This window comes from Thunnus thynnus, chromosome 23, assembly GCF_963924715.1.
Source record: "Thunnus thynnus chromosome 23, fThuThy2.1, whole genome shotgun sequence".
NCBI classification, from domain to species: Eukaryota; Metazoa; Chordata; class Actinopteri; order Scombriformes; family Scombridae; genus Thunnus; species Thunnus thynnus.
The window spans coordinates 11826365-11839311 of record NC_089539.1 but is presented as its reverse complement, the minus strand read 5'-3'; the positions used below and the strand labels follow the sequence as shown (position 1 = coordinate 11839311).

The 12947-nt window shown below is 39.1% G+C and overlaps 2 protein-coding genes across 6 annotated transcripts in view; one reads left to right on the top strand and one right to left on the bottom strand.

Moving 5' to 3' along the window:
* Positions 1 to 12947, top strand: part of tfec (transcription factor EC) — a 59333-nt gene that overhangs the window by 9747 nt on the left and 36639 nt on the right. For all 5 annotated transcript variants that reach the window (XM_067582209.1, XM_067582207.1, XM_067582212.1 and 2 more), the window contains one exon: positions 5894 to 6143. In XM_067582209.1, coding sequence (XP_067438310.1) covers positions 5913 to 6143 — 231 coding nt within the window. In that variant the 5' untranslated portion in view covers positions 5894 to 5912. The remainder of the gene's footprint in view (positions 1 to 5893; positions 6144 to 12947) is intronic.
* The window catches only part of mdfic (MyoD family inhibitor domain containing), a 216173-nt gene continuing 207233 nt past the window's right edge, over positions 4008 to 12947 (bottom strand). Inside the window, exon 8 of the mRNA XM_067582220.1 lies at positions 4008 to 4086. Coding sequence (XP_067438321.1) covers positions 4082 to 4086 — 5 coding nt within the window. The 3' untranslated portion in view covers positions 4008 to 4081. The remainder of the gene's footprint in view (positions 4087 to 12947) is intronic.

The window sequence follows — 12947 nt, the reverse complement described above, 5'->3', positions numbered from 1 at the left end:
GGCTGGGGAGAAAGGGAGTTAAATGTTAGTTGGATGAGTTTTAATTCTACTATTTCTTCTTATTTTCTCAAAAAAACAAGTCTAACATAGTTATAGCTGTATAGAGCTTAAGTGTCTGAATATGATTATGTATAAGCCTATATGTTGATGACAGAAGTAGCTCCATATCCTTGCATCTCTCTTGAATTTAGACTTCAGCAGCCAATGTAGCTTATTATGTTCTTCTGGAACTAAAACAGACTGAAACTAAAGTGATGTACTGAAATGTAAAATATCTTTTCCCATACACTTCTTGACTTCTCTAATAAGTTGGGTCATGTCAAAAAACAATATAACTGATTGGAATCAGAACAAAGAGTCATTACAGAAGAGCAACCAAATAGGTTTAAAGCACAAGTCTAAATGGTGACCTAAGCTCTTCACACAATCTGAATACATTGTAATGACCTTGTGTGAGGGATGTATGTTAAGAAGACTTTGCTGGTGTGATCAGCGATAGAGGCTGGATCTCCTGTGTGTCTGAGCTCTTCATCATTATCTTGGCTCACTGACTCATGTCTTGGGCACAGGGAACAAAACTCTCGCGGCGGCCTTGTTCCCGACGCAATGGGACGCTAGGAGGGACAATGAGAGAGAATTAGCGGCGAAAAAAGCAAATAAATAGCTGCTTCAATACATGACAGCCCAACAACAAAGCCCACTGTGGATGAGAGGGAGAGCGCGAGAGATACAGAGGAAGAAGTGAGAGAGAGAGAGGCCTTGATGAAAATAAATAGTGGAGCTCAAAGGGAGGCAAGGGTTGAGCGGATTGGAGGTGATGATGAGTGGAGAGCTGTACAAAGTAGTACATCTATGGGAAAGGTTTTAATGAGGCAGACGGTGGTGTGTGTGTGTGTGTGTGTGTGTGTGTTTTGTCATCTGTGACACAGACACTCAGAAAATCCTCAGCAATGATACTCCAAACTTCCTGTCTCCACGTGGGTGGGTGAGGATTTGTGGAAGTGTGAAACATGGACAGACAGACAGATAGGAAATGTAAAGTTTTCACCTTCAGGTCTGGGAACTTGTGATGAACATGTTTTACAATTTTATAAATTAACAATTAATATAAAATAAGTATTGGATCTATAATGACAGTAAGCGCTAAAGTGACTATTCATCAATATTTAATGTATCAAATGACTTTGTGTACATGAGAGGTGTCACGTACAAACCTCCAGAGAATTATCCCCCGACTCTGCAGGTCCCCTTGAGCTTCTTAGTAAGTTTCAGCTCACGTTTTAGATGTACGGCCTGCAACTTTACTGCTTTGGTTCACTCTCAGCAAACTCTTAGCGTTGTTTTTGGCCTCAGCAGGCAGCTGCTTTCAGCGAAAAAGCTCTAAAAACCTGCTCAGTACCAAAAAACAAAGACAGAGACAGAAGTGACTACGTGGTGAACACTGTGGAGCATTTAGCAGCTAAAAAGCCAGACATTTCTATCAGGGGTCGATAAAGACCAAAAACAGAACTAAAAGAGAGTGAATATTAGACTTACATTTTCCAGATTACCAGAAACGCAACATTAAATGAATGATAATGATGTTCCGTAATGGTAATTGGATCTGTAAAGAAGCAACTGTTTGCTAACAAGTTTGTCATATCCATTTAAAAACGTGATGACGTCAATGTTCAACCCCCATAGTTTGATGAGTTTGAAAATTATGTATATCATGTTTACAATCACCAAATCTCAACCAAAAAAAAATGCGTTAGAATGAAAGAAAAATGATGTTCATCCCTCCAGTGGAGCTCCAGAGACTTGGGGAATCAACACCATGGAGCACTGAAGCTGTTTTGTAGGCTGGTGGTGGCCCAAAACTTTATGTTGGTTTTTCACCTATCTCTGTAGAGTTTTGTCACTACTAACAAAAAAAACAAGTCATATCACAGCGACTGAAGACCAGATCTGCAGTCTGATGTGAAGAACACCACTGTTGCCTGTTGTCTTGCAGTGGCCCTGAGGCTTTGTATATCAGTGGACCTGATCTACAGAGCAGCAGGAGGCCTTTGGTTTTACTGTCAGTTCTCAGTTGGATGAAAAGCGCCTCAAACAGGCTCAAATATGGGGGAAACACTTGTTGAACAATCAGGTGGTGATCATGTTACCTTTGGTATCATGAGTTCAGGACATCACAGTTACATTGTTTATAGTGTTACACGGCTATTCAGCAGACAGTTGGTAATGAGTTAGCTAAGGTAAGTTAATTAAGGTGGAGGGAGGAACACCTGAAACTGTCAGCTTCCCGCTCAGGTTTGAAATCAAACCAAATGTAGGCCTTTATCTAGAATACTTAATAATGTCATAAAAGTGGTTTTCTGAATCAGATCCTACTTTAGTCCTGACTAAGTGAAATGAAATAAACTACAACCACCCATGTTAGTCCTTGATAGTGAGAGTTAGTGCATGCAGCCCTGGCCTGAGGCAGCTGATAAAGGGGACAGATCACAGAAAGTCCATAGTTTGGTGGAAATGGAGAAGTAAAGACAGACAAAACGACGGAGGCAGAAAAAGGAACACATTCACAAACACACTATTAAAAACCTTATTAGATAATTCCTTTTTCATTCCACAAAAGGACTACTGAGATCATGGATAAGGAAGAGCTTAATGCAAGGAGATTAGTGCAATTGTAAATTGCAGCTGGATAGCATAGGTTATATTTAAATTAGTCATTTTAATTGAACCAGCAGATAAGATAAATACATGTAAAAATTTATGAGGCACAATTTCAAATGCCATCAATAAACTTAATTTTTCTAGGTTTTCTTATTTGAGATACAGCTTCTCAAAACACATCTAGCTACAGAGGATTTTTATTCACTGAATGACAACTGAAAGGCAGCTGCCTCTTACAATTATGCCAACAGTAGATCAACACTCCTCACTTACAACACTTTCACACAAAAACCCTGTGTATGACACAATTTCAGTTTGCAATTTGCATTTAACTGTTCATACGAGACGGTTGGTAAACATGGTCTAATTATTCCTATAGAAGTCCCCTTACGTCAGGATGCTCTATCTCTAGAAAATCAAAAATAATTATTTTGAATGAAGGAAACTAGCATTGAAATTTCAGCTAAAAAAATGATTCAGCAATAATTTCATTCTACCCACAGCTACTGCAATCAGACAAATCAATTTCTGAAATACTGCATTTACCAAAATAATTAGTTGAAATTCAATGGTTCAATCATTCCTGCAGGTATGTATTTCACTTCTGACCCTGAGCCATTTGACCTATATACACACTTTATGGGTTAGTAATGGAGCAGGGGTAACTGGATGACAAAAGCCTGGTTGAATTCCTGTCCCACACCCATAAAACACTCTTCGTGTATTGAGCCAGTCAATTGTTATTTAAGAAAGATGCCTTGCCCATGGGCTAACAGAGAAGCTCACAAACCCCAGACAAAGACTCAAGCTAAACCCACACAGACAAACCAGTTGTCCCAAATGACCATTCTTGTAGGAATGCAGCTAGGTGGACAAAACCCTTTCTCTAAGTTTACAAAAAGCTGTTTTCTCATGCTGAGTCCATGTCATCTACTTTTTTTTTTACACAGTGCCCAGAACTGCCTGGCAAATTCTGTAGCAGAGGTATTCTTCAATGTTGGCGACAGAATAAAGGCAATTAAACACTGTTTGCGCCATGCTTGGACAACCAGACAGCCATATGCCTTGCCAATTAACCTCCCACGAAAAGAGAGGGAAGGATAAAGAAGAGAGAGGCAGAAACTCCAAGATTATAATCACTCACATTGTTCCACTCTCTCACCTACCTCCTCTTTGTGTTCAATCAGTTCTGCATTATAGCAATTGTATGAATCTCCTATTTTGCATGTATTCTCTATGAGTACTCCAGTGGCAGTGACAGCTAATTTGCACTCAAATATTGTAATTTAGATATGAAGTACTTACTTCCTTACTTGCGCCCTTGGGTCCCCTTGGGACCATCGGCAATTGATGACTGCTCCCCATCTAACGCAGTTCTGGACAAGTCTCTCTAGTGTATTCCAGCTGGGGCCCATCCTTAATTTCAGCCTTCAACAAAGAAATCAAGTGGTATGTTTTAATTTGTATCATGGCACAAGTGATGCTCAGTTAGCTCAATGCTAGACCTCTTCTTGCATTTTTGCTTTTAGAACAATAAATTTCTCTAATTACAAGAAAAACCCTGCATGTGATGAATGCAATAAAAAAATGTTACATCATCCATATAGTCTAAAATGATGGAACAATAACCTTTACATCAAAAGAAAACTGGTGTCAATATTCAATCTGATTCAGTGTATTGTAAAAATATGTTCAAAATTAAATTGGACATTTTAGTTTACAAAGAAAACCTAACAGGCCTGCTAATGATCCTACCCAAAATCCTTTAGCCATGCAGCTTAATGGGTGATATTATTAACAATTCATATAAATGGATGGCTGGCAGCAAAGTTTTTCCAATCAAACTGGCTTTTGATTATATATCAACTAATTCTGTTTAAAGGTATACTAAGCAGGATTTGTTGGTTGCTGTTTGTAAACACACAGCATTTAAAGATGGAGAGAGAGAGAGAGAGAGAGCAGAACAGTACACCCCTCTGGGAAGGTGCCGCATTGCAGGATTTTGTGTGAATGCAGAGCTTCTTCCTGTCCGCTGTGGCCTCTCTGCTCTGTGTGTGTGTACCTCAGCCCCACCCCCGGTCAAGCAGACACACAGACCTGCAGCTCTTTATATATCCATGACACAGAGACAGAGAGTTAGAGAGACTGTTATTGGCTGGTGACTACACACCCACTGCCCAAAGTTTGATGCCCAGAAAGGTCCCAAACACAGCAAAATAATAAGAAAATACAGGCAGAGGGCAGAGTCTCTGTAGAAAAGTACACCACCACACACTTCTAGTGGGTCATAAGTGATGATTGAGTGGGATTACTCTTGTATCAGTCTATACATTGTTTTGTTTTGTTTTTTTTTAGGAAAATCCTGCATAGTATACCTTTAAGGCACAGCCTCTGAGATGCTTTGATCTGGGGCATGCTGCTTGCTGTTACTTCAGTCACACCAATAATCAAGTTTGTGTATCCATTCACTTGATGATGGAAATGCTAGATTTTGTATTGAATTAAATTCCCTACAAATCAACTTAGGAGCCGTTTATTCATTTCACAAATAAACCCTACCAAAATACTATTGTCACTAGATTGAATAGATTTAAGGGAATCCCCTGGAAAGAAGATAATTTGTAGAACGCTGAAATAGCTTGAAGGAAACTTTTGCTGTCAGAAATGAAGTTCGCCAATCTGATTGCAGACAGTGAGGCTCCCAGGCAGGAAGTTAATAAAAGAAACGCAGCTAACGCAGTGTTAATATAGTAACTGCACTTCTTTGGATAACCATTGATGTTAAATATGTACGTCAGTTGAAGGCAGCTATGGATGGCTCCAGAGAACACAAAGTGAGAAGTGTGGACATGACTGACACACCACCCTATGACTAATATGTGGTAATGCGGTTGAAAATCAGAAAAGTGTTCCTTTAATGTTTTTTTTAAAGAAACGGTTCAGCTTTCAGGATTAGTATCCAGTCAAACTACAGCAGCCTTTGTAATCAGCTCTATTCTAAAAGCGTCTAATCTTACTGGTGTAACACAATTTTTACTAATGAACATAAATACATGCAAATGCACAAACACATCCAACCGTGCATTTCCCCTCTGCCCTCTTGTTTCCCTCTCCCTAATAAGAGATTCACTGAGAAATTCAAGAATAAATCATGATTTAATAAGGATAATATAACAATTTCATTATATAATTGGTTAATTTACTGACTAATTGTTATTTCCTTTTTTTTCTGTAGCTTAGATCCAGTTTTTGGGATGTCAGAAATGTTCCAGTCGTGCTCTGGCCCAGACAACCAGTGGTTGATTAGTCAGAGAGATGACAGACAGGTTTTATGGGATTCTGGACCACATCCTCATAGCTGGCCTCAGCTCTGTACCCCACAGCCCAGCAGCACCACCCATCGCTCCCAGTCTCAGTGTCCTTATGGTGATGCCTACACCAGAGTACAACCTCCTGTTTGGTGCCAATCCCAAAACACATGGAAGGTATGTAGCCACACTAGAATATAACGGTGACTCTGCCCTGGATCAGAGTGTTGAGTGTTAAATCAGGATAAAAGTATTATTCATGACTCATTCATGTATTAACAAGACAATGAATCACATTTTTTAGGGGCTAAAGGTGCTCTAAAACTCACGAAACTTTGCACATGCATCAGAAGTGGTGGGAAATTATATGTTTTATAGTGATTGGGCTCAGGCGTGGCCATTTGGCTCCATAGCAAACCCAAACTCAGGGCCATTTTGGGACAAAGTTGCTTTGATGTTCATGAAATTCGGTGGGATCATTGCTCACATCATTGTGGACCAAAATTTTTTACACAAAAACTCACAAAACTTTCCAACCGTGTTTGATTTGTTGAGGTGCTAGGGGTACTCAAAAACTCACAAAACTTTGCACATGCATTAGAAGTGGCAAAACTGGATATCTGATACAGGTCTTGGGCTTGAGTGTGGCAAAATGACTTGCTAGTGCCCCCCACAAAATTTCAAAGTCAAAGCCCCCAACTTTTTTCCGTAGTTTTTGCCATTTGCAGGCTTGTACTTTAATAAACTCCTCCTAGAGAATTAACCAGAGTGATTTCACATTTGGTCAATGCTTTCTAAAGACCTTTGCAAAATCATGATACAGTTTCATGGTACTATAAATCAGAACGTATCACTGCCTCGCTATATTTCTATACATCCATAGTTGGTTTATAGTTGGTCTCAAAATAGTTGCTATGCATCTCCTACGGCTTTGTTTTTTTAATGTGCATTACTCTTCCCTTTTCCCTCTCAATCTTTTTACATTACTTTTATATGATGCCTACACAAAGAACTGTGATGACAATACTAACCACTACCACCTCCAATTTAAATTATTTGTGAGCTTTTCTTAACCACACATTTCACCTATTAGCCCATATATCACCACAGGTCTTTAATTACTGAATTGTCAGGTTGAAAAAATGTTGTTAAATGCATAATTACAGAGCTCCATCAAATGCATCAGCTGTCATAAATATGAAACCCAACCAGGTTGTAAACACAGCAGGCCTCCTCTGATGAACCTTCTCCTGCGCTCTGTATGCAAACAACATCAGGGACACATTGTTGTCTATTCATCACTTCTGTTTAGAGGACTTTGAAAAAGGTTAACAAATTGGGGCTGTTATAGTGAAGGTCTCTGCTGTATAAATGCTCATTTGGAACCTTTATTGATATTGTTATTCTCAAATAACTCTTTTAGGGACAATGCATTATAGTATGTGTAACCATCTTTCGCTGATACATGCAAGCCTGATTGTAACTATATTGCTGTTGTTCACATGCATCGGGAAGTATTTGAATGAACTCTATGTTTTAGGGGTCATTTCTTTGGAATTCTGTTTCAGGGGATTGTAGCACCATTGTCCAGGCAGCTAAAAACCCCACACAATGTGCTGACAGATCACTGAGCCATAACTGGCTACTGCAATTACTGTATGCCATTCGATGTATGCATACTGTGTGTATTCATGTGCTCTTGCATATATGTGCATTGCTTTTTTTTATATATTGCACAAAGATTGCAGGCCCCATCTGGGATTTTGAAAAATCTGATCTATTTTCCTGCTTTGCTTTGATGCAAAAGTGAGACTGAATTTTGGATGTTTTGGATACGTGGGGCTATTGTGAAAAGAACCAAATGACTCCCAGATCGGCTGTAGTTGTCTCTCAGGCTTTAGGGAGGGAATTTCTGGAAGGGAGATATGAATCAGACTTTTAGAGGAGGAGGAACAGAAAACATCCCTACATTAGATGGATGACTGATAGACTTCAAAGCATTGTTGCAGTATGTTTTTCACTTCTGTAGAAGGCCTTTCATGTGTTAAAGTTGCTCTGGTGTGTGATGTGTGTGTTTGTGTGCATGTGCAAATGCGTGTGGGTGTTTGTGAGCTGGTACCTGCCTTAAGGTACAAGCTGCCCCCTTCAATATCTAAAGGAGAAGAGGTCAGGTGCGGGTGAATGTCTTGAGGAGGGGGTAGAATCCTTCTCCAAATGAAAAGAACTCAACTTTCTGCTCTGGCATGGATAATCTAATGGATGCTATTGAGAAAAAAACTTCTACTTAGCTGAGTATTTTCTAATATCTTGCTGTTGTGACAAAATGTGCCACCATCCAGTCACTTTTACACTCCAAAGCATGAATGAGCTTCAGATTTCACATTTCACAGCTAATTCCAGCTACTTTTCAGACAACAAATGACAGACATTTAAATACCTTTGTCCTATCCAATGTCTGAAAATGTATATTTAGTTCACATTTGGCCAAATATGGTCATCAGAACCCCTGTGTTTCAACATATAGAAATTGTCAGCATTCTCTGGAGATTCCCCGGAAAACTGTCGTTCTACATTCTGTAGTAGGCTTTTTATGTGTGAGATTGCTTCAGGTATACAATATCTAAATACCTAAATGGTGTGGTGTCAAGCCAGTATTATCTTCTAAACACTGTTCTGAAACTGCTCTCAAGTACAAACCACAAGTAAATGCCACTACACTCACAACAACTCAAGGTTTGTTTGTATAATATCCATGTCAGAGCCTGTGAGTCATGGCAGGAACAGACACATAACTTCAGTGTGTCGTTGGGGGATGAATGGAGCCATGCAGAAATTTCCATAAATTCAGCTGGCCAGCATGTAGACGCTGTGTCAATCAAAGCCAAATGCAAAGGTTTGTCTTAGTTGCAAAACCAACATTTTACATGCAGACACACACCTCAACTGCAAAATAAAAGAAACATAATTTAAGACCATCCAACCAATGTTTAATTCAAAATGTGGTCAAATCACTGATCAACACTGGGAAACCCTTTTTCAGTCCCTCCACAAGGTCAGCTACAGTTCCACTACAACTAGAATACATTAAGTAATTGGCTTAAGAACACTCCAGTAGGAGAGAAGTTGGCCAAAAACACACTTTTGCATTATGCCACCTGGCATCTCAGTGACAAGACAGGAAGAGAAGTGAGGTGGTGTGTAAGGAAGAAGTAAGGTCAAAAAACCAATGAGAAAGAGCCAAAGGAAAAGGGAAAAAGCCAAGACTCAAAGAGTAGAAATTGGAAAGCATGACGTTTTAAAAAAGATTGGTGTGTAGAAATAAGAGGAATGCGTGAGACAGGGAGAAAGCACAGAAAGAGGAGGGTGTCAGGGCAGCAGGGACATTAGCAGGCCAAAGCATGGGAGAGCCGCAGTGATTGGTTTGGACCACCCATCTGGATTGGCTGAGCGCCTGGGCTGGCTGGACTGCTGTTTGCCCTGCTGGACTGGATGAATGGAGGGATAGAGACAGACAGAAGTCCCGTGTAATGATTCAGATAGATGGAAGAATGTGCTGGAAACATTAAATATGTCAATGGAAAACACACATGCTATCACCAGCAATTGCACGCAATTAAGGGTTGTTCCAAATATGGTGTATTATTTCGGCAAGGTTCAGCTGGATCTTGTGGCGTGTTCACATTCCATTACAAAAAAAAATCTGGAGCCATGTCAACTATTTTTCACCTCAGTGAACCCAAAATGCAGGGTGGTCATACCTTATTATATTACCTTTCCTCTATTATATTATATATAACCTAATAACTTGAAAATAATGAATCATGCATATGGTATGATAAAACAATTTTATCTAAGTGCTTTACATTTTATGCACTATTCACTTACATATTTCCACACACATCATATATGTCTGATGAATGACAAAAAAGTTATGCTCACAATTACTATCCATTTCAATATCAACATGAACCTCTCATTTATCACCTTAGTAGTTACTGTGAGACAGTCATGCAGTGGCCAGAGAGTGAGGGGTTAGATCGATGTATATTTATGAATTAGATATGTCTAAAAATTCTAATTACTAAATAGCATCTAATAATTTTGGGGGCATTTTTTATAGAGTGACTGCACTGACCCTGGTTTTTGACCCATTCTGCATGCTCAACTATCTGCCTGATTTACAGAACATACTTTAAATGAAATTAACTAATCAAATGAAGCCTTGGACTTAAATTGTGTTTTCTATGTGACCTGAGATAATTATCCCTAAAAGGACAACAGTCTCACTGTTTTTCTTCAGCTTATCTCCAAAAACGCAGAGCTATATATAGATAATGCACTGTAGTTAGGAAGCTAATGAAGACAGCTTTTTTAAGGTTTTGGCATTAAACTGTAACACGTGTAAAGTAGGGCTGCAACTAACAATTATTTTCATTATTGACTAATTTGTCGATTATTTTCTTGATTAATCGATTAGTCTATAAAATGTTAGAAAATGGTGAAAAATGTCTATTCTATTACTGTTTCCCAAAGTCCAAAGAGATGTCCTCAAATGTCTTGTTTTGTCCCGACCAACAGTCCATAATCCAAAAAACATTTGTTTTACTTACAGTGAAGACTAAAGAAACCAGAAAATATTAATTCATATTATATTAATTGATTATTAAAGTAGTTAGCAAATAATTTTCTGTTGATCAACTAATCGATTAATCAACCAGTTTTTGCAGCGCAATAGTGTAAAAGAAACGTTGTTTCTTTTAAAAAATTTCACTTTTGATACTCACTAATGATCTAACTGTATTTTACTTAAGTATATTTCAAACTCAACTATCTGTAAAATAATACAGGCTTTCTGAAATATAAGGCCTTGAAAAACAAGATCAAACACCCATTTTTCATGAAAAACAAGGGAAATCAGTGTGAACAGATGCTATTACTAGTCCAGCTGCTAGATTAACATGAATAACCTTTCTGTAGATGCTGCTGAGGAACAGTGAAGAAAGAAACTTAATGACTTAACTGAAATACTTTCATAACTAAAGACGGCATCACTATCTTCATTTTAGAAATCATAAATTAAACTATCTCCACTGTAACCCCTGAATGTAATTTCATGTCCAGTGTAAGTAATGAGTCTAACCTAATACTTGCATACTTACAGATCTTATTTCAGATTAGTGGCAATGAACAAATCATTCATTCCCTCAACCAAGAAACATTCAGACACTTTAGACGCCTCTCAATGTTGCCTTTGATAAAATTTCATCTTTTTTACATGACTGGCTGATGAAATTGCTCTCTTTTGGAGAAATTTTTCCATGGAGGTCTTTCCCCTAACCACTTTGGATATGAAAGGGTTATCTTAGACACTAATAGGATTAGACAGAGTAGCCCTCTAAATGCTTCATGTTCAATTCTTTAGTGTCTCACACTGGACATAACTCCATCCTAACAACACACACACATCACCACCCAGCTCACCCTTGACTTTTTCCTACGCTGATCGTTTTCTTACAACAGCAGAGATCAAGCCATTAGACTGTCCCAATAATTGACACACAGAACAAAAACACAGGCCACTTCTGGATAAAACATATCATAATCCCTCAAGGTGGGGCGGAGGGGGGTTTCAAGGCCACCAAGATAGCTATTCATAGCATCCAGAGACATGGAGAGACCTCCGGGAAAGACATTGTGAGGTGTTGGTATGAGACTTGGTATGACACCCCTGGGAAGAATGGTGATTAGTAACGAAGAGGACTGATTGAAATGGCATTGACTAATGCGCCATTGGTGCTGCTAATAGTAGCAAACAGGTAAAAATGAAATTACAAGCTTGTTGTCCTTGCTGTTCTTGCTGCTTAAACTGGAATTATAGCTCTGCAGAGATACCCATTAACATGTCCAATGATCTACACAAACAATGGTCAAATCTTAGCAAGGTATTGTGCGGCCATGTGGTGGGTTTTAAAGGGACACATTATTATAAAACAAACTGGAGGGTCTGCACAGCATGACTTATGCGGAAAAGATTATTTAATGCACATGACGTTTTGGGTTGAGTCCTTCCTCAGCTTGCTTGTTAGACAACCACACGCAGGTGCCAACAATACATAGACATTAGACTGATTAGTTAACAAGATTAATCTGGCATAACCATCCATAGGACCAAGGAAATGCAACAATTGTGCCACTGAGAAAGGGCTTGGCCCATAGACTGTATGAAAATATAGACGTAGTTACTGTGATGTCACCCGTTGGTTTCTGAAGAGCGGTTTTGAAGCTCAAAGTGAGCCGCTCCAGCCGTCGCCATCTTGGCAGTGTGTGACGCTGTGTAACTCCCAGCCAATCAAAAATGGGCAAAAAGGCGGGCCGAATGGCTGAAACAAGCCACTTAGCAGCTGGAGGACCTGTCACTCAAAGCAGCCATGTCCTTCAATATGCATAACTTTATGGTTTAATAAAATTTAAACGAGTGAGTTCTAAAAAAAATTCACCCCCCTGTACAGTTGTCATGAAAAGGGAAATTAGCTATAGAGACCAAAGCTGTGTTTTGTACCAGGCTGTAAACATATTTATTTCTGTTGTAAAATTGGGCATTTTAACATGGGGGTCTATGGGGAATGACTCACTTTTGGAGCCAGCCTCAAGTGGCCATTCGAGGAACTGCAGTTTTTGGCACTTCCGCATTGGCTTCATTTTATAGCCCTGGAGGTTGCCGCTTGGCTTGGCCTGAAATGTCTGTGCCTTATCTTTTCTGCATAAGTCATGGTGTGCAGACTTTCCAGGCTGTTTTGTGTATCGATTTTGAAGTTCTAGTACCCATGCATTTCATACAAGTAGAAGAAGAGTTGAGCGCTTATTCTCAATTTCTGCACATTAATATTATACCCATGCAAATGTATTCAAATGACACCCGTGGGGAGAAGCATGTTCAAGCCTTTAATCTGTTTTCTGATCTTATGACCTTGGAAAACAAGG